The following is a 22748-nucleotide window of genomic DNA, read 5'->3' as shown; positions in this document are numbered from 1 at the left end:
AGATTCAAGACTTTAATAACATAATCTCTGAAACCTTATCTGAGTTCTGTCACAGCAAATTGATAACTATATAGTTAAAATTAGGAGCATATAATTCTATTGGCGTTTATGACATTTCATTATAATTTTTATTCCCAACTGTCTTTGCCAGAACAGAGGGACCTTCTGAGGAGGGAGACCCTATCATTCAACTTTGGATCACCAGAGCCTAAATCATGACTCGCTCAAATTAGGTTCAACAGATGTTTGTGGAAGGAAATGAGGGAGGGAGGGAAAAGCCAGCAGACTGCGTTGAGTCTGACACATCTTAGATCTCAAGAAGGTGAAACTTTAAAAATTCAGATAAAATGTAAACATAATCTCACAGAGATTAGGTGGGATTGTGAAACAGTTGTTTAAAAAAAAAAAAAAAAAAACAGTAATCTTCCAAGACGGTTTTGTATTTTTTTTTTTTCCAAAGAGAAATCATGGTACAGTGGAAGAGTGGGCCTTAAGAGTCATGAGACTACTCTGTTACTAGTTCGCCAAGGACACATTACTGGGTCACTCCAGGCATCAGTCTCCTCACTTGTAAAAATGACAGGATTGTAAAATAAGGAACCAAAGGACCCCTATTACCCACATGAGTATTTATTATTCGAGAACCATACTTCTTGAATTCTTATTCTGAGCACTGTACTAACCTTTTTTAATATGCATTTTCTAATTATATCCTTAAAATCATGTTCAATAGGTTTCACTGTCCCCATTTTACAGATGAGGAAAATGAGGCCAACAGAGGTTAAATAACCCACCCAAGGCCACATTGTTGGTAGGTGGAAAAGCTGGAACAGAGACTCAGGTCTTTCCAACTCTGAGCCCAGACTTAGAAGCAATGTCAGCTCCATTATTTGCATATGGTTTGGGGGTGGCAGGCAAGTCAGAGCCATGGAGAGATGGTTGGCTAGGAGACATATCTCGAAGCTTCACCTGCATAGCAAAAAAACTTATGTACTTAGAAACAGTTTTCTTAATGACTGCTAGAAAATGTATAATCAAATTGATATAAATGTCAAAGCAGTATAAGCCTGATATGAATTTTTATACTACTCTCATTCCATTAATTCCCAGCCCTTATTTTCCATTTTTTGTCCCATCTACATCTAATTTATGCTATGTTGCTAAATTTAATGTATGCATGTTAACTACCTAAAATCTTTTTTTTTTTTAAGAGAGAGAGAGCTGGGGAGGGTGTGGCACAGAGTGGGAGAGAGAGAGAGAAAGAATCCCAAGCAAATGTAATGATTTATATCATAGCTACATATTTCTCTAATTTATACTCTACTTTCAAAAAAGAATACAATTAAAATAAGAGAGCATTATCACATACAGAGAGCAATTTACTTTTACGCTTCACATCTAAATTCTAAAATTTCTAAAATTCTAAAACCTTTTTTTAAACAAGAGAGGCCACAGGTTAATGATAACTAATTGTATAGAAAAATATTCAACTGCAATAGTCATTTTTAAATGTTAATAAAACAACTGGGTTTTTTTTAACCTAATAGTTTTGTTGTTGTTGTTGTTGTTTTTTAAGATTTTATTTATTTATTTGACAGAGAGAGAGAGAGATCACAAGGAGGCAGACAGGCAGGCAAAGGGAGAGGGAGAAGCAGGCTCCCTGCAGGGCTCAATCCCAGGACCCTGGGATCATGACCTGAGCCGAAGGCAGACACTTAACCGACTGAGCCACCCAGGCAGCCCCCAATAGTTTTTTTTTAAACTTCTTTATTTTTTAGATGATAATGTCCACTGTTAACAAGACAGAGATTAAACTACTGTACATAACATTGCTGGTGATATAATGTATAAATTGATACATTCCTTTAGAAAAGCGATTTGGCCTATGTAAACAAAACCACAAATACAGTCAACCCACTTAAGCTCAGCTATTTCCCGGGGAGTTATATGTAACTCCTTGCAAACAAATTCAAATATAAAATATGAGAAAAATTATATACAGAAATATATTTATCACAATATTATTTAAAATAGTAAAAATTTCATAAGGAAACTAATGTCCAACAGGAGAATGGTTAAATAAACCAGAGCATACCCATTAAGGGAGATGTTTCATTATGTAATGTTTATACTTTGGTTTTTGCACCACATAGATCATCTAGTCAAAAAATTGAATACAATAATTTTTAAAAAGAAAATTACTGGGGCACCCTGCTGGCTCAGTTGGTAGAGCATGTGACTCTTGATCTTAGGGTTGTTAGTTCAAGCCCCATGTTGGGTGTAGAGATTACTTAAAAATAAAATCTTAAAAAAAAAAAGAAAACTATTATAGTGTAGTATACTTATAAGTACATAAGCAATGCACATACATTGAAAAATCAGAAGGAAATACTCCAAAATGTTTTTAGAAATATGATTCTGTGATATTTTTATTGTTTATACTTTCCAATTTTTGGTAATGTGACAGTATAATATTTATAAACATTTAAACTATTTAAAATACTAGTTTAAAAATTATTAAGGAAAAATTCGTGAGTTTGCAATAGGTAGCCTTTAAGGTCCTAAGCTCTGAAATTTTGTGATTCTGTGAATAACATCAGGGTGGAAAAAAGTGGAGGAAGACATTGAAGAAAACACTAGAAAAATCTAGTGAGTTTTTTTTTTTTAATAAATTTTTTTAATTCCTTTTTTTTCTTTCCCCTCTGATTCCACCAATCCTGTTCCCTTAACTGTGGTTCAGTGAGTTTCTATAAAAAATAATAAGTGTAATGCTTAGAAAAAGGGATCTATGACCAATGGTAAATGTACAATATTAATCTGAACAAGGTAAAAATTTTAATATACCTTCAAATACACTTAAATAAGTGACATAATTGTAAAATGTTGTTCAACCTGCTAAAAGTAAAAACTTTGGATAAAAAAAATTATTAGAAAAGGAACTGCACATTTTCAGTGCACTTAATATTCAGAACATTCTCATAAACTATTCTGTTCTATTCTGAAAATAATATGAACTGAATGCTTACCTCCCTTCAGAGCTCTGCAGAAAGAATAAAGATCATCAGATCCTCGGCAAATAACTTCTTTGCGCATTGGAAAATGCATGGAGTGAAAAGATAAATAGAGATTGAAATATAATTTTTTAATATCTCTTCCTTAAAAAGAAAAAAAAATCCCATTAGTCCTTCAAATAATAGATTCCTTTATAAATAATAATTAACATGTACTGTACCGTATACTTAAAACATGCCCAGCACCTTTCCTATATTATTTCATTTAATTATCACAACAACTTACCATGTGGGCATTGCTATCCCTCTGTAACAGATGAGAAAACTGAAGTTCTAAGAGGATAATTAGTAGAATGCAACCAAACAGGATATTGCACAGTAAGAATTATGTATGCTGAAAAGAGAGGAGCCTATGTTTTTGAGAAAACTATCAAACGGAAATGTAAAATTTCCAGTTCTAATTACAGTTCTGCTAGGAAGTTCAAGAAAAAAGAAATGGAAAGGAAAGGAAATGAGGATAATCAACTCATGCACACTTTTTTAGGAGATTTGATGAAAGAGTTCTTGGAGAATAGAACAACCTCTTGATTAAAAATTACATGAGTTAGGGGCACCTGGGTGGCTCAGTCGTTAAGCATCTGCCTTAGGCTCAGGTCAGGATCCCAGGGTCCTGGGATCGAGCCCCACATTGGGCTCCCTGCTCAGCGGGAAGCCTGCTTCTCCCTCTCCCACTCCCCCTGCTTGTGTTCCCTCTCTCGCTGTGTCTCTCTCTGTCAAATAAATAAATAAAATCTTTAAAAAAAAGAAAAAAATTTACATGAGTTATTATTTCCTCATGGTCTCCCTAGAACCATTTAACATGGAAAATTCCAGTAAACACTGCATTTTGCTCAACCCTTCTAATTCATTTGGTTGGTCCAACTGGAAAATATGTACAATATTTTTTATGATAAAAACAATTATTGTGGGGCTCGTGGCTGGCTCAGTGGGTAGAGCATGTGACTCTTGAAGGCAGGGTCATGAGTTCGAGCCCCATATTACTTCAAAAAAATTATTATAACCACTACCTCACTAAAAATATTTTCCTAATAAAGTCACCATGACTCATTGTAGCCATAATCAAAAGAAAAAATTTCCATCTTTTTTTTTTTTAAAGATTTTATTTATTTATTTATTTGACAGAGAGACACAGTGAGAGAGGGAACACAAGCAGGGGGAGTGGGAGAGGGAGAAGCAGGCTTCCTACTGAGCAGAAAGCCTAATGTGGGGCTCGATCCCAGGATCCTGGGACCATGACCTGAGCTGAAGGCAGACGCTTAACGACTGAGCCACGCAGACGTCCCCAAAATTTCCATCTTTAACCTGAACTTGGTATGCTTAACAGGAATGCCAGCTCCTTTCTCAAAACTCCTTCCTTTGGCATTAGTGCTACTGTTCTCTTCCGGTTTTTCTCCAACCTCTCTGACTCTTTCTCCTCATTGGCTTCTCTTACGGTTTTAGCCTCAGTTCTCAATTTCCACTTTGCACATACTCCCTGGCTTTAAGTACCACATAGGGTGATAATTCCCAAATCATTATCTTTAGTCTCAACCTTTCTCCTGGGCACCTGTCCCACATATGCATTCAATATCTCTACCCAAATGCTGCTCACTGTCTCAGCCAACAGATCCAAAATTGACTTCCTCATCTTCATCACCATATAGGCATTAGAATTCACAATCCCAGGAAATCTTACTAGCCTCCTTTTCGTCCCCATCACCACTCTCTTAATGCAGGCCCTCATTACTCTGAGCCTAACATACCACCAAACTTCTTAATTTGTCTCCACTTTTCTACTTTCAGGGTAAAGTGGAAAAGAACATCATAGGGTCTGTTTTAAACAGTGGTTCCATGGTCCACTCCATGAACTTCGGCCTGCACCACTCCCAAAGCAGGGGTATGTGTAGAAATTGAAGAGCTGTTTTCACAGGGAATTCCTTGAGACATGGGCATATGGCAGAACTGCTGTGGTACCAATGACAATTCAGGACAATGAAACTTCTAACACTTCTGCATGGAACACGGCATGATTCCAGACTTCAATGACTCCAAGAAAGAAAGTGCTGCTTTGACATCTCAACAGTTTACACCTTGAGAAGCTTCTTGCCCTTGGACAGCACTGTGGTCATTTTAGGCACAGGAACAATGGACAAAGTGAGATACCACTTGTATGGCTCAGTAGGCCAGAGATACCAATGTGGGTGTCAGAGTGAGAGACAAGAAATATGGTAGCTTCATGCAGTAACAAAGAAGACTGTTTTTGAGCTCAGCTAAGACAACTCCAAGAACTTTCAGATATAACTTTGGCTTAAAGTGCAGGTTTATTTATTTTTTTATTAATCAGTTAATAGTATACGAATAATTGACTAGCAAAGCTACAAAGTCTCAAAATAAATAATTTCCATCCCAACCTACTTTTGGTCAAAGCTCTTATAGCTCTTATTGAATTTAAGTAGCTATAGGCCCATAAAAATAAGGTTGATTTCTATGACTATGGCCCCACACTTATACAGACATTCTAATACATTCTAGGAAACTCAGGTCATAATTGTAAAGCATTACAAAAATATGACTAAGTAATTGATGAAACCAGGAGCTGATCTTTGAAAAGTTCAACAAAATTGATAAACCTTTAGTCAGACTCATCGAAAAAAAAAAAAAGAAGAGAGAGAGAGAAGGGACTCAAATAAATAAACTCAGAAATGAAAGAGGAGAAATAACAACCAACATGACAGAAATACAAATGATTATAAGAGAGCATTATGAAAAATTATATGCCAACAAATTGGACAACCTAGAGGGATGGATAAATTTCTAGAAACATATAACCTTCCAAAACTGAATCAGAGAGAAATAGAAATTTTGAACAGATGAATTATCAGCAATGAAAATAAATCAATATTCAAAAAACTCCCAATGAACAAAAGTCCGGGGACAGATGGTTTCACAGGTGAATACTAGCAAACATTTTTTAAAAACTTATTACCTATTCTTCTCAAACTATTCCAAAAAATAGCAGCCATTAAAAAAAAACGAAATCTTGCCATTTGCAATGACGTGGACGGAACTAGAGGGTATTATGCTAAGCGAAATAAGTCAATCAGAGAAAGACAATTATCATATGATCTCACTGATATGTGGAATTTAAGAAACAAAACAGAGGATCACAGGAGAAGAGAAGAAAAAATAAAACAAGAGGAAACCAGAGAGGGAGACAAACCATAAGAGACTCTTAATCACGGGAAAAAAACTGAGGGTTGCTGGAAGGGAGGGGGTTGGAGGGAAGGGGTAACTGGGTGATGGACATTAAGGGGGGCATGTGATGTAATGAGCACTGGGTATTATATAAGACTGATGAATCACAGACCTGTATCCCTGAAACAAATAATACATTATATCTTAATTAAAAAAAAAAACTATTCCAAAAAACAGAAGAGGAAGAAAAGCTTCCAGATTCATTCTATGAGGCCAAGCACTACTCTGCCACCAAAACCAGATAAAGACACTACAGAAAAAGAGATCTATGGGTCAGTATCTCTGATGAATGAAGATGTAAACATCCTTAACAAAATATTAACAAACCAAATCCAGCAACACATTAAAAAATCATTCACCATGATCAAGTAGGACTTATTCCAGGGATACAAGGATGGTTCAATACTCACAAATCAATCAACATGATACATCACATTAACAAGAGAAAGAATAAAAACTATATGATCATTTCAATAGATGCAGAAAAAGCATTTGACAAAGTACAACATCCATTCATGGTAAAAACTCTCAACAAAGTAAGTTTAGAGGGAACATACCTCAACATAATAAAGGCCATATATGAAAAACCCACAGCTAACATCATACTCCAGGGGGAAAAACTGACAGCTTTTCCTCTAAGATCAGGAACAAGACAAGGATGTTTACTCTGACCACTTTTATTCAACATAGTACTAGAAGTCCTAGCCACAGCAATCAGACAGCAAAAAGAAATAAAAAGCATCCAAATTGGTAAGGAAGAAGTAAAACTTTCACTATTTGCAGATGATATGATACTATATAAAGAAAACCCTAAAAACTCCACCAAAAAACTACTGGAATTGATAAATGAGTTCAGTAGAGTCACAGGATAAAAAATTAATCTACAGAAATCTATTGCATTTCTATACACTAATAATAAAGTAGCAAAAAGAAAAATTAAGAAAATAATCCCATTCACAACTGTACCAAAACGAATAAAATACCTAGGAATAAACTTTACTAAGGAGGTGAAAGACCTATACTCTGAAAACTATAAAACAGTGATGAAAGAAATTGAAGGTGACACAAACAAATGGAAAAATATTCCATGCTCATGGATTGGGAGAACAAATATTGCTAAAATATCTATACTATCCAAAGCAATCTACAGATTTAATGCAATCCCTATCAAAATACTAAAACCATTTTCACAGAAATAGAACAAATAATCCTAAAATTTGTATGGAACCACAAAAGACCCCAAATAGCCAAAGCAATCTTGAAAAAGAACAAAGCTGGACATATCATAATTGCAGATTTCAAGATGTACTACAAAGCTGCAGTAATCAAGACAGTATGGTACTGGCACAAAAATAGACACAGATCAATGGAACAAAACAGAGAGCCCAGAAATAAAGCCACAGTTGTATGGTCCATTAATCTATGACAAAGGAGGCAAGAATATACAATGGGAAAAAGACAGTCTCTTCAACAAATAATATTGAGAAAACTGGATAGCCACATGCAAAAGAATGAAACTGTAACACTTTCTTATACCACACACAAAAATAAACTCAAAGTGGATTAAAATACCTAAATGTAAGACCTGAAACTGTAAGATTCCTGGAAGAAAACAGGCAGTAATTTCTTTGACACCAGCCATAGAAACATTTTTCTAGATTTGTTTACTTTGACAAGGGAAACAAAAGCAAAATTAAACTATTGGGACTATACCAAAATAAAAAGCTTTTGCACAGCAAAGGAACCCATCAATAAAACAAAAAGACAACCTACTGAATAGGAGAAAATATTTACAAATGATGGATTCAATAAGGGATTAATATCCAAAATATATAAAGAACTTATACAACAACACCAAAAAAACACAACTAATCCGATTTTTAAAATATGACTAAATAATTATTTTGTTACTGAATTAATAAAATGTTATATAAACGTCGTATTTAGTGAATGATTAAGGTATTTGTGGTGGCCACAGTGGTGAGGTACTCAAACCTCCCTTTTAAAGAACTGCTGGGAGAAGGAAGGGTAGTTGGCAGACAGCCTTTAGCTGCTGCACCTTTAGATCTATCTCCAGAATCACCCAGAAGCCAAACTCCTATAATGCTCCTATTATGACGAAGGCTGCTCCTATAATAACCAAACTCCACAAGGACACTATAGCCAAACTACCCCTGCCTGTCATGAGACAGGCAATCTTTGCTCTAAGGCTCCCCACTGACCGGGCTCAGAGTATCTCAGGGATTCGTTTTGGCCTGATGACCATCTTACCAAATACTCTTTTCTTTCCTCTCTCATTTCAAAGGTATCAGACCTGCACATTAATCTGAATTCCCTCCTTGCCTACTCCAGCTTTCTCTTCACTTTTATTTTTCCCAGAACTTCCCCCAATAAATCTCTTGTATGTCTAATTCCTTTTTTAGTATCTGCTTTTCAGAGAACCCCAAGTACACTGTACTGTATTATTACTTAATAAAGTAATAATACAATACTACTTAGCCTAGAAGGATACATTCTGCTTCTTGTGTATAAGGGCAAGAGGTTCACTTGAAAATGAGGTCATTTGTTATGTAAATAATCACTCCTGCCAAACATGGGGGGTGGGGGAGGGCAGGTAAAGCACACCACATAAAGCAGAAAACAAAACCTGAGAAAAGAGGAAAAAATTGTAGAACTTTAGCCAAGCAAAAACTTAGATTATTTCTTTCACCTTTGGCCAAGAAAGTGGAGTGAACAGAGTTGATTATTCTTTCCTCTGGGCTACCACTAAGCCTAAATGCTATCATTTCACTTATCATACCATATTATCTACAGATTTCTCTCTCTCTCTCCTATTGCACTGATTTTTGAAGGTCAAGAGAACATCTTATTTATCAATGAATTCACAAGCCCTATCACTATACTTGAAATACACTATGCATTTCTAAGTATTTTTTAATGAATACAGAAAGTTTCAAAATAAGTTTAAACAATTAGATTCAGGAAAATTAAAACACAAGTTTATTGTCTGTATTTCTGGATTCTCAGCTGTCTTTTGTCTTGTAAACTGGAGAACTAAAATCAGGGGGAAATGTTTAAGTTTATTTATGTGAAAGCACTTTGTAAAGTATAAGCTCCAAATATAAGTTAGGATGTAAGTGATGTTGGTGATGATGAAAACAATAATGATAATGATGATGATTAGAACTGAATTTTCCTAGGACTTACAGGCAACAGAGCTGACTAGGAGGAGAGGAAGAACATTTTGTATGTTTTCACAGACACTCATCCATCCTGATGCTATCACCATTACCCAACTTCATTTTTACCAAACTGATGATTACAAGTAAAATGATAAAGAGGAAAAACAAGACACAGCATAAAACAAAACCAAAAAATTGCCTTCTTTCATCCCATCATCATCATAGTTTTCTCTAGAAAGGTCATCTTTATTTAAAAAAAAAGTTGTGGTTTGCTCATATACAGATCTTTGATTAGTGGAAACCCAGCTTTACTTATGAGCTGAATAGTTAATGGCTGACAAAGGATATACCTATTAGATTATTGGAAGTCTCGAGTTATTTCCATTTTTACCCCTATGTCATATGGAATCCCCTCCCCCATGAGTGTGAGCTAGCCTAGTGGCTTACTTCTAACAAATAGCATACAGCAAAGGTAATAGAGTGACACTTCCATGATTAGCCTACATAAGATTGTGACTTCTATCTTGTTAGCTTATCCCTCCTGCTGGCTTTGATGAAGCAAGAAGCTATGTTGAAAAGGCCCATATGGCAAGGAACTAACTGATTACTGTCCAACAGCCAGACAGGAACGGAATACTGTCAACAACCACATGAGCTTAGAAGTGGATTCTTCCCTAATTGAACATTAGAAGAGACTCCAGTCCTGGCTGACACCTTAACTGAAACCTTGTGGGAGATCCTGAAGCAGACAAACTAAGCCATGCCTAGACTACTGACACACAAAGACTGCAAGATAATAGATGTGTACTGTTTTAAGCCACTAAAATTGTGGTACTTTGTTACATAGAAATAGAAAACCAATACATGTACATTTGGAACACAATCATTTATCATTAATAATTCTTGAACCCTTTTCATTGAATTACAAAAACAAAACATTGAACTTACTTGGAATGTAGGAAATATACAAATATCCCTTGCTTCCCTTCAATGTTATACAGGGATTAAGATCTATTGAAATAGGAACTTTCATGTCATCTAAATGGAAGAATAAAGATAATGTCAATAAATTATTATTAATCATTTTTAGTAAGTAGAGTATTCTAAATATCATTCCCCAAAAGATGCCATTAAAATCATGTAATGAGGGGGCGCCTGGGTGGCTCAGTTGGTTAAGCGACTGCCTTCGGCTCAGGTCATGATCCTGGAGTCCCGGGATCGAGTCCCACATCGGGCTGCCTGCTCAGCGGGGAGTCTGCTTCTCCCTCTCCTTCTCCCCCCTCTTGTGCTCTCTCTCTCTCTCTCACTCTCTCTTTCAAATGAATAAATAAAATCTTTAAAAAATAATAAAATAAAATAAAATAAAATCTTGTAATGAGAAAACTTGGGGGTGGTTAAAAACATCTCCCTCCCTGGAGGAGTGACGTAAATAAAATGGCAGAGTAAGAAGTCCAAGACCCACCCCTTCCCCTCACAAACATACCAATTCTGCAACAACTCATGGACAAATTCCCTTTGCGAGAAATCAGAAACTAATTGAAAGTTTCCTGTATCCCAGGAGAATGTGAAATCAGACTCACCAAAGTCAGTAGAGGATGTCCTTTTACTAGAAACCCTGCATCTGGCACAGCACAATCAGGAAAAGATCCCCTAGACCCCAGCTTCACTCAAGAAGCAAGAGGTCAGTTCATGTATCCAGAGCCCCAAGTTTTCCAAGGGGAATACCCAAAGGAATGACAAATTAGAAAGTCTGAACCGACCTATAACTAATAAAGAGATTGAATAAGTAATAAAAAAATTCCCAACAAAGAAAAGCCTAGGACCAGATGGCCTCACAGGTAAATTCTACCACCAAACATTTAAATAAGAATTAATACCAATCCTCAAACTCTTTCAAAAATTTGAAAGGGACCATTTCCAAACTTATTTTATGAGCCCAGCATTACCCTGATACTAAAACCAGACAAAGATGCCACAAGAAAAGAAAACTACAGGCCAATATCTCCAATGAATGTAGATGCAAAATTCTGTAGAATGAAGGATAAAAAGCACATGGTTATCTCAATAGATACAGAAAATGCATTTGACAAAATTTAACACCCTTTTTGTGATAAAAACTCTCAACAAACTAGAATTAGAGGAAATGGCCTCAACATAATAAAAACCATATATGAAAAGTCCATAGCTAACATTACACTCAATGGTAAAAAACTGAAAGTTTTTCCTCTAAGATTAGAAAGAAAGCAAGGATACCCATCCTTACATAGCACCAGAAGACCTAGTCAGATCAATTAGGCAAGAAAAATAAATAAAAAGCATCCAAATTGGAAAGGAAGAAGTAAAATTTTCCTCGCATGCAGACATGATTTCTTTTTTTTTAAAGATTTTATTTTTGGGGCACCTGGGTGGTTCAGTGGGTTAAGCCACCAGGGTCCTGGGATCGAGCCCCGAGCAAGGGTCCCTGGCTCCGTGGGGAGGTTGCTTATCCCTCTCCCTCTGCCTGCCGCTCCCCCTGCTTGTGCACATGCACTCTGTCAAATAAAATCTTTAAACAAACAAATAAATAAATAAATAAAGTGGCCTATACATGCAGTGGAATACTATTCAGGCTTTAGAAAAAGAAGGAAATTTTGCAATATGCTACAACATCGATGGATGCTAAAGGAAATAAGCTGGTTATATAAGGACAAATACTGCATGATTCCACTTACATGAGGTATCTAAAATAGTCAAATTCATAGAGTGGTTGCTAGGGGCTGAGGGGGAGGAGGAGATGGGGAAATCCTAACCAACAGGCATAAAGTTTCTTTTTTTTTTTTAAAGATTTTATTTATTTGTCAGAGAGAGAAAGAGGCAGGCAGAGGGAGAAGCAGGCTCCTTGCTGAGCAAGGAGCCAGATGTGGGACTTGATCCCATGACCCTAGGATCATGACCTGAGCCAAAGGCAGACCCTTAATCGACTGAGCCACCCAGGCATCCCAGGCATAAAGTTTCAACCAAGCAAGATGAATAAGTTCTAGAGCTCTGCTGTATGACACTGTGCCTATAGTCAACAATATTGTGTTGTACACTTAAATACTGAAGAGGGTAGATCTCATGTAAAATGTTCCTACCACAGTAAAATGAATTTTAAAATATTGTATAAATACAGAAAAGAAACCTCCCCATAACATAAATAGTGTTTCAATGCCCTAATATTGTTAAGGTGGAAGTTGAAGGTACTGAATTACTTTAAACTGTGTGGAGGAAAAAAACTCCCCAAAAAATATTTTCATAAAATTACTTGTTCTAACTTGGAACTTTTTAACCTTTTCCCATCAACATTGCTCTCCTTTTATCCACTGTCTTCACATTGCGTATGTTCAACTGGTTCAAAATAGAAAATATACGTCAAGTACTTAAAGATCTGGTAAATGTTAAGTGAGTGAATAAATGAATTAATAAATTAATGAACAGTCTTCCTGAAGAGGGAGTTTCAAGAACGGTGTAGAAGAAGAGTTCATAAAAGCACTGAGGAGGAGGGGGGAGGGAAGATACCAGGTTTGTGTGGATTTGCCCCTGAATGCAACCCTTAAAATTAATGTTAGGGGTGCCTGGGTGGCTCAGTCGGTTAAGTATCAGACTCTAATGGTTTGGGTTCAGGTCATGATCTCAGGGCCATAGGATCCAGCCCACAAGGGGCTCTGTGCTCAGCACAGAATCTGCTTGAGAGTTTCTCTCTCCCTCTCCCTCTGCCTCTACCCCTGCTCACACTCAAATAAATAAATAAATAAATAAATAAATAAATAAATAAATAAATAATCTTTTAAAAAATTAATGTTAACATCTCTCACTCAATTAATTGAGTTTACCTGCAACAAAATTCTCATAGAATTAATTATATTAACAGTCATTTCACCTACTCATGGATGCTCACAAATATTTGACCAAAAGATGTTCATCCCTAAATGGTTTATGACCAAAGAAAAAATGCCCAATTTGCAACATGGATGGCCTCTGAGGGCATTATACTAAGTCAGAGAAAACCAAATATCATATGATCTCTCTGATATGCGGAATCTACAAAGCAAAACAAAACACTAAATTTATAGATACAGAGAAAAGATTGGTGGTTGCCAGAGGTGAGCGATGGGTTTGGACAAAAATGGGTGAAGGTGGTCCAAAGGTATAAACTTCCAGTTATAAAATAAATAAGTCCTGGGATGTATACAGCATGGTGACTATAGTTAATAAAACTGTATTGTACATTTGAAAGTTGCTAATAGAGTGCTCGTTTCGGCAGCACATATACTAAAATTGGAACGATACAGAGAAGATTAGCATGGCCCCTGCGCAAAGATGACACGGAAATTCGTGAAGCGTTCCATATTTAAAAAAAAAAAAAAAGAGGGGCGCCTGGGTGGCTCAGTTGGTTAAGCGACTGCTTTCGGCTCAGGTCATGATCCTGGAGTCCCTGGATCGAGTCCCGCATCGGGCTCCCTGCTCGGCAGGGAGCCTGCTTCTCCCTCTGACCCTCCCCCCTCTCATGTGCTCTCTCTCTCTCATTCTCTCTGTCTCAAATAAATAAATAAAATCTTTAAAAAAAAAAAAGAAAGTTGCTAATAGAATATATCTTCAAAGTTCTCATCATAAAAGAAAATTTATAACTGTGTGGTGATGGATGTTAACCACACTTATTGTGATCATTTTGCAATATATACATATATCTAATATAATCTTATATGTCAATTATATCTCAATTAAAAATGTACAGAAGTGGTTGAATAAGTAAATTTGTATACCTATATATTAAATTAATATGCAGTCATTAAAATGGATTTTTAGAATATTTAATGACATAGATGTTTATCGTATAGTATCAAGTTTTAAAAACATGTTTACCCAATAGTACATATAGTATGATTCTGGTGTTTTGTGGTTTTTAATATATACCTTTATATATCTAAAAGAATATTCACCAAAATTAGAATATTGATAGTGGTCAACTGAATTGTGATAGGCTTAGGTTACCTTATGTCTTCATTTTCACCTATATTTTCAAAGATTTGCATAATTAATACCCATTATTACCTTTCTTAGGAAGAAAAAGGTTGTTAGGGTATTGAAATGTGGGCACTTTCATATGCATTACCAAGCATAGTGTAATGTGTATCTTCTTTCCCAGCCATAGCCTTGTAGAAAATCCTCAGAGCAAGCAGACCAAAGACCCTGGAGCAGAAGCTGAGAACAAGTTAAAAGCAGTGAATCACCAGAGTCGTGTTACTAAGGGCAATTCTCTATTTCCAATTAAGGTTCCCACATGTCTGAAATTGTCTGATTATGAGGACAACGTCAACAACTCAATTCAACCAGACAAATGTTTATAGAGAGCCCCTGTGGGTACTCAGTGTTGGGCCAGGCATCACAGCAGGGTGGGCAGGGGCCAGGGGTGTTAGAGAGTGGAGAACAGAGATATGAGGCTTAGTCTTCACATCAGGAAGTCTATGATTTTTCTGGGAGGACAAGACCAATATACAAAAAATAATTAGATGTAAGAATCAAAAGATCATATAGCACTGTACGGAATGTGATTTTATTATTTACAAGGAACTACTGGAGGATAGCTTCATTACTTTAAAGTCACCATGTATATGATAAAATCCTCTATTTGGTTTGTTACAGAAAGTGGTGACCAGTTTTAACAAATGCCCAGCACAAGAGGCTCCAATTTCCACTGCAACCATGAAGGTCAGCATTGCTAATCCATCATAGCACTTTTTCCCACTGAGCTCAGCCTCAGAATCTTTCTTAGCCCAACATTCCAGGCAACTGCAGTTGGCACTGGAAATGAAACCAGTGCCCCTCTGAGTGTTGGCATTAAGTATTCTCGGAGGTCTAGGGAGGAAATGTTAGCTGGAGTTGAACCTTCATAGCACATCATTTTACCTCTTTTTTTTTTTTAAAGATTTTATTTATTTGCGAGAGAGAATGAGAGACAGAGCACAAGAGGGAGGAGGGTCAGAGGGAGAAGCAGACCCCCCGCTGAGCAGGGAGCCGGGCGCGGGACTCGATCCCGGGACTCCGGGATCATGACCTGAGCCGAAGGCAGTCGCTTAACCGACTGAGCCACCCAGGCGCCCTATCATTTTACCTCCTTAACGGAATTTCTGATACCTAAATATGCGGTCCCTTTGGACAGGAATGCCCTTGTCATCATCAGTCTAGAAATTCCTTCTTCTCCCTCAAAATGTATTCAAATATCATCAACATTGTTAAGCCTTCCTTGACTCCTCCACACCTCCCCACTCCCACAGTCACAGACACACCATCATTCATAGCACTGGACCATCCTTCAGTGCTCATTTGTAAATCTTTATTGCACTTATTCATTTACATATCTGTCTTCTTTTTTTAAGATTTTATTTATTTATTTGACAGAGAGAGACATAGCGAGAGAGGGAACACAAGCAGGGAGAGTGGGAGAGGGAGAAGCAGGCTTCCTGCCAAGCGGGGAGCCCGATGCGGGGCTCAATCCCAGGACCTGGGGATCATGACCCGAGCCGAAGGCGGGCACCTAATGACTGAGCCACCCAGGCGCCCCTACGTATCCATCTTCTTCATAAAGATAGCACAAACCTTCAGGGCAGAAAGAATATCTCTGTTTTTCATATCTCTGGCACATAGCACAGTGCTAGACACATGGCAGATAACAAATGTGTGCTTATTCACTTTTGCTTGGCATCTATTATGTAACGAACATCTCTCTAGGCACTAAGAAGAACAATGAAGAAGTCATGGGCCCTGCTCGTGAGAAATGTACATGCTACTAAGAAAATCAAACAGGGTCATGGGACACAGTGAGTGTGTGGTGGAGATGGAGGGGTGGGGGGCCGGGGTGGTGGAGATACTTCAACTACATTACTCAGGGAGTGACAGGAAGGAACCAGGCCTGTGGAAACTGGACATAGAGAGTTTTAATCAGAAGGATTCCTAGTAAGTGCAGACTCAGAGGTGAGATGACTTTGATATGTTCAAGCAACAACAACAAAAACATGCACATACAGACACACACAAACATGCACACACAAAGACCATTATATGAGGTAACTAAAATAAGCAAATTCACAGAGACAGAAAGTAGAGTGGAAGTTACCAGGAACCAGAGGGAGGGAGAAATGGGGAATTAGTGTTTAATGGGTACAGAGTTTCTGTTCGGGATTATGAAAATTCTGGAAAGGGATAGTGGTAATGATCACACAACACTGTGAATGTCCTCAATGCTGTTAAACTATACACTTAAAGATGGTTAAAAGGGAAACTTTGATGTGTGTTATGTTGGTAATATAAACAATGATAATAATGAAGGCCAGTGTGGATGGCAAATAATGAGAGAGGGTGGGTGGGAATCACCAGAATCAGACAAGTAGGCAGGGGCCATCTGGAGGGGTCTTGGACGTCTTAGTATAAAATTGGGACTTCACTCTAATTGTAATGAAAAGCCACTGGAAAGCTTTAAGCAAGGAGAGTGACATTGTCTGACTTATTTGCATTTTCAAAAGACCTCCCTGGTCTCTGGGCCAAGAACAGGTTGTATGGGGACAAGAATCGAAGTGGAGAGAGGACAATCTGAGAGGCTCCTGCAGAAGCCAGAGGAGAGATGGGGGGTATAAGTGGTGAGCAGAGGACAGTGAGAAGTAGTTGGCTTAAGAACATATTCTGGAGAGGGGCGCCTGGGTGGCTCAGATGGTTAAGCATCTGCCTTCGGCTCAGGTCATGATCCCAGGGTCCTGGGATCGAGCCCCGCATCGGGCTCCCTGCTTGGCGGGGAGCCTGCTTCTCCCTCTGCCTCTGCCTCTCTCTCTCTGACCCTCATGAATAAATAAATAAAACATTTAAAAAAAAAAAAAGAACATATTCTGGAGATAGTTAAAATGGGAATCACCAACACACTGAATGTGGGGGATAAGGAAAAGAAATAATTAAAGGATGCCCCTGGTTGGGCAGGGGGCAGGGGTGTTAGAGAGTGGAGAACAGAGATATGAGGCTTAGTCTTCACATGAGGAAGTCTATGATTTTTCTGGGAAGACAAGACCAACATACAAAAAATAATTAGATGTAAGAATCAAAAGATCATATGATGCAATGGGAAAGACAGGAAGAAGTGGGCTCAGCTTGGCATAGGTCAAGAATTCTAGCTCCAAATGGCTACTGGGCTTCCCAGTGGCCATGCTGAGCACATAGAATAAATGAATGAATCCTCATGTTACAGTTACTCCCCCTACTACACATGAGACAAAAGCCAGAAGCTCCTTGAGGTTCCGGCTATATCTCACATACCCTTTGCATTCTAAGTGTTCCTTAGCATAATAACTAAACTCAATGCCTATAAAATAAAGCTTGTTAAACTGAATAAAATTCAGCTGACTTGACTTGACATGCTCTGTAGGACTTTGATGGACCACAAAAGGTTGGCATGAAACAGGATATTTTAAGTTAGTGAACAGAAGAAGCACAACTGAAGGCCAGTGAAGAGGCTGGCCCGCTCAGAGGGAGGAACACCAAGACACGGGGATATACCTGCTTAGCTAGGAGAGCCATGCTGCAAGCTCACACCCAATCTGTCAACTAGTCCTGTCAGCTCCATCTTCAGATTCCTTCCAGAATTTGACCGCTTCTCATTACCTCCACCACAGCTCCTTTGGTCCAAGTCACCATTATCTCTCTCACCTGGAGTATTGTGCAACAGCCTCAGCCTCACAACACAGCTCCTGCTCCCACCTGTGCCCCGTTACGGATTATCGTCAACACAAGAGCCAGACCAAGCTTTGCTCGCAGTGGAAGATAAGCCATCCCCTGACCTACAAGGCCCCCCTTCCCCCATTTCTTTCTATGACCTCATCTTCTACTGCTTTCCCCTCCCTCACTCCATTGCAGCCACACTGGACTCCTTACTATCCTTCCAACACACCAGACATGTCCCACATCAGGGCCTTTGTGTTTGCTCTTTGCTCTACCTCTTCCCTTAGATATCTTGCATGGCCCACTCCCTCAACTATTCCAGGTCTTTACTAAATGTCATCTTCCCAGGGATGTTTTCCTTGGTCATCCGACTTTATAATGCAATCCCCTTCCCCATCTCTGCTCTCTGTCCACTCCCCTGCTCTACTTTTTTCTCACAGAAATTACCACCATCGGGGCGCCTGGGTGGCTCAGTCGTTAAGCGTCTGCCTTCGGCTCAGGTCATGATCCCGGGGTCCTGGGATCGAGCCCCACATCGGGCTCCCTGCTCAGCGGGGAGCCTGCTCCTCCCTCTCCCACTCCCCCTGCTTGTGTTCCCTCTCTCGCTGTCTCTCTCTCTCTCTGTCAAATAAATAAATAAAATCTTGAAAAAAACAAAACAACAAAAAAAGTAAAACAAGGGCGCCTGGGTGGCTCAGTTGTTAAGCGTCTGCCTTCAGCTCAGGTCATGATCCCAGGGTCCTGGGATTGAGTCCCATGTCGGGCTCCCTGCTCGGCGGGAAGCCTGCTTCTCCCTCTCCCGCTCCCCCTGCTTGTGTCCCCTCTCTCGCTGTGTCTCTCTCTGTCAAATAAACAAAATCTTTAAAAAAAAAGAAATTATCACCATCTGACATGCTGAATATTTTACTGATAACAGCTCCACGAGGAGGCGCCTAGGTGGCTCAGTCAGTTAAGTGTCAGAGTCTTGATTAGGCCCCGGTGGTGATCTTTGGTGGTCACGGGATCAAGCCCCCTGTCCTGCTCCACGTTCAGGGCAGGATCTGCTTGTTCCTCTCCCTCTACTCCTCCCCCACCCATTCTCTCTCTCTCTCTCTCTCAAATAAATAAGTCTTTAAAAAAAAAACTTCACAAGGGCAGGGACTTTTTTCTTTGTTGTTCGCTGCTATATAATATCCTCAGTGCTTAGAATAGACATGCTAGATGCTCAGTAAATATTGGTTTAATTAAATGATCCATTAATTCTTGGGTTTCTGGACTACCTATAGCAACGAAAAAAAAAAAAGGCTAGAACCGAATCTGAGTCTGATGATTCTAATTTACAAGAGGGCATGTGCCCAGGGTCTTATGGACTGACACGCACACCCACATTTTCTGCCTTTTCCAAAGTGGAGGAACACACAGCTACTTCATGCCATTTCTGTAGATTATAAACTGAATTGTGTGTCCCCTCCCACCCCCACCAAATTCATATGTTGAAATTCTAACCTCCCAGTACCTGACAATGTGACTATATTTGGAGATTTGGTCTTTAAACAAGAGATTAAGTTAAAAAGAACCTGTTAGGGTGAGGTCCTACTCCAATATGATTGATGTCCCTACAAGAAAAGGAGATTTAGACACACAGGGAGTGCCAGGCATGAGTGCACGCAGAGAAAAGACCATATAAAGACATGGCAAGAAGGTGGCCATCTGCAAGCAAGAAGGAAACAAATCTGCTGACCCTTGATCTTGGACTTCCAGCTCCCAGAACTGTGAGAAATAAATTTCTGTCAAGTCACCCCATCTTTGGTGTTTTGTTATGGCAGTCCTAGCAAACCGATACACTGTAGATACCCCATAGGTTCACCAAATGCAATTCATCCTCACAGAAAAACCAAATCAGGTGTTGTTGTTGTACCACCAGCTTCACAGGAATACCTACAGGAATCAGTGCTTCCGACCCATGCACTTTGAGCTCAGCCAGGATAGATTCTCTAAGGCAGGGAAGATAAGGACATGGCAGTGGCCAGGGCCCCAAGCAGGGTTGTGCTGTAGCTGTGTACTCTGCTTGCTCCCCTCAGTCCCTACAGCAGTGGGGCAGCAGGAAAGGACCACAGGATTTCTCAGCATTAGACAGAAAGGCGTAAGATCCTCCCTCAAAAATAAAGGCCATGTGAAACACGGCGCAGAGAAGGTGACATATTGCGGCACCTGGCTGGCTCAGTCAGTAGAGCATGTGACTCTCTCTTTTTTTAAAAAAAGCTTTATTTATTTGAGAGAAAGAGAGAACGTGTGTGTGGGAAAGGCAGGGGGAGAGAATCTTCAAGCAGACTCCCTGCTGAGCACAGAACCCAGATGTGGGGCTCGACCCCACCACCCATGAGATCATGACCTGAGCTGAAATCAAGAGTCAGACACTCAACTGACTGAGCCACCCAGGTGCCCCGCATGTGACTCTTGATCTTGAGATTGTAAATTCAAGCCCCATGTTGGATGTAAAGATTACTTAAAAATAAAATTTTTTTTTTTAAATAGAAGGTGACATAATCAATGTATGGTACATATAAGCCAAAAGAAAGGAGACACTTGGTGGCAGAGTGGGCTAGGGAAGCTTCCTGGAGGGGGAGAGGTATACTGACCTTACAGGATGGAAAAATTTCAGAGATAAGTTGCAAGGGAATTCAGTTACAATCCACATATAGGAAAAAAGCCATGAGTATAAGATTGGTCACATGGCTAAATCTTGTTCTCATACCTGGCAATTATGTTAATTCCCTGGAAGTAACTTTATATTAGCATTTGCCAGAGTGTGTTTTTCAAAAAGTCAACACACACTCAAAAAATAAAATAAAATAAAATTGAAAATCTGGGGATTAAATAGGTTTCTTTCTTACAGAACTTCTGAGAACTCAAAGTACATTTGTAAATCTCCCCCAAGGATTAGACCATCAGTCCTTTTTCCCAATAGAATTTTAAGGAGCTAGCATTTTCGGAAGCATCAAACCCTTCCTGATACCACTACTGGGTAGAAAAGACCAGTCAACCCATGATGAGCAAACCAGTGGCAAATACCAAACCAAAACTGCAGTCTAGCCCTGATGCTGTGCTTTCAGACTGCAGACATCTGTAGAGAAATAGGGAGGAAAAACAAAAAACAGTGATATAGCTGGTTAATAGCATAAGGGTATGGCTGATTTTTTAAGTCATCAATAGTGTTGTTTCTGTGTGGCTACATGCTAAAAACTTAACCTACAACAATCCTTATAAAATAGCTTTAAAATCACTTTCAGGGGCACCTGGGTGGCTCAGTCAGTTTAAGCGTCCGACTCTTGAGTGTCATGAGATCAAGGCCTGCCTCAGCTCCACACTGGACATGGAGCCTACTTGAGATTCTCTCTCACTCTCTCCCCCTGCCCCCCCCCCCCCCCCCCCACTCTTTTTTTAAAAAAAAAAAAAAAGCTTATAAAATCACTTTCATTTTACAGACAAAAAGGCTGGGACACAGAGAGGCTAGTACTTTTTGCTCGAGGTCACACAGCTAGTAACTGACAGAACCAGGCTAACATCCAATTAGGGAGGTGATTCCCAGACTCCCCAAAACTCACTGCCTCAAACACTTATAAAGCACCTGTTTTTTGCCCACTGCCGTGCTGAAGGAAAAAAAAAAATCACATACCAGAGCAATAATCAATTCCAAAAGGCAGCTAGGACTATTCTACCTTCTCAAGAAGAACCAGTAAGTCTTGGGGCTAAGGCAAAAGCTCAGAAGCAAAGAGTTCTGCCAAAACTGGAAAGAATCTGAAACTGGGCTCGGGGAGGACAGAGCTGACCACAGGGAACAACAAAAGCCCTTGGAGGTCAAGTACAACACAGGTGTGTTGTACTTGTGACTTGTGAGGTCTGTGAAGGATCCAGAAAATCCACACAGGACAGCAACCAGCCATCACCTTTCCACCAGTAGCAGCAGTGGGAACACACTGTCATTTCCTGTGTCCCGTCCACAGCAGCTCGAAGTTCTTATGAAAACTTAACCCTGAACCACTTGTTGCTGTTTTACTTACCACAATAGGTATACCAAACACTGGAATCAGAGGAATTGCAGATCCAATGTTGCTCCCCAGGTTCAGTGAATATGGAAGAAAACAGAGTGGAAAAAAGCATAAATGGGAACATGATTCAGTATCACCAAAACTTTAAAAATACAAGGAGAATCGGCAACTAATCATCAGACTCTTCCCTTTCAGTAAGCAGAAAAGATTTAACTTAGTCATTGGTCACATGATTTCTGAGTTCCTGAGTTTCCTCTTTTGAGTGTGTTTAGTATTCGAGCACTTCCGGCAAGGGGAGAGAGCAAAATGATTTAGAATATACTCTTCTAGAACACGTAATGCAAATAAGAACAGAGAACTTTAAAAACAAAACAAGGTACTTCCTGGTCAATAGTAACAAAACCAGTCTGTAGGTCTCCTTTAGAATCCCAACAGACTGCCACTCCTTTTCCATCTGCATTGCTATTCTTTTTTTTTTTTTTACAATTTTTTTTTATACAATTTTTTTAAAGAAT

The 22748-nt window shown here is 39.0% G+C and overlaps 1 protein-coding gene and 1 non-coding gene across 4 annotated transcripts in view; one reads left to right on the top strand and one right to left on the bottom strand.

Annotated features, from left to right (window-relative positions):
- The window catches only part of LY96 (lymphocyte antigen 96), a 28167-nt gene extending 5745 nt beyond the window's left edge, over window positions 1–22422 (bottom strand). The window contains exons 1-3 of one of the 3 annotated variants that reach the window (XM_021688447.1): window positions 22246–22422; window positions 10436–10525; window positions 3027–3155 (exon numbers count right to left, since the gene is read on the bottom strand). In XM_021688447.1, the coding sequence (XP_021544122.1) occupies window positions 3027–3155; window positions 10436–10525; window positions 22246–22357 (331 nt within the window). In that variant the 5' untranslated portion in view covers window positions 22358–22422. The remainder of the gene's footprint in view (window positions 1–3026; window positions 3156–10435; window positions 10526–22245) is intronic. The other 2 variants (XM_021688448.1, XM_044914235.1) reach the window with 2 other exon arrangements.
- On the top strand, window positions 13754–13860 carry LOC123324644. Its single transcript, XR_006539922.1, has one exon. It is a non-coding gene; the product is annotated as a U6 spliceosomal RNA (small nuclear RNA).
- Window positions 22423–22748: the final 326 nt, after the last annotated feature.

The sequence above is a fragment of the Neomonachus schauinslandi genome, chromosome 4 (genome assembly GCF_002201575.2).
Source record: "Neomonachus schauinslandi chromosome 4, ASM220157v2, whole genome shotgun sequence".
NCBI classification, from domain to species: domain Eukaryota; kingdom Metazoa; phylum Chordata; class Mammalia; order Carnivora; family Phocidae; genus Neomonachus; species Neomonachus schauinslandi.
This window is presented reverse-complemented; position numbering and strand designations above follow the sequence as displayed.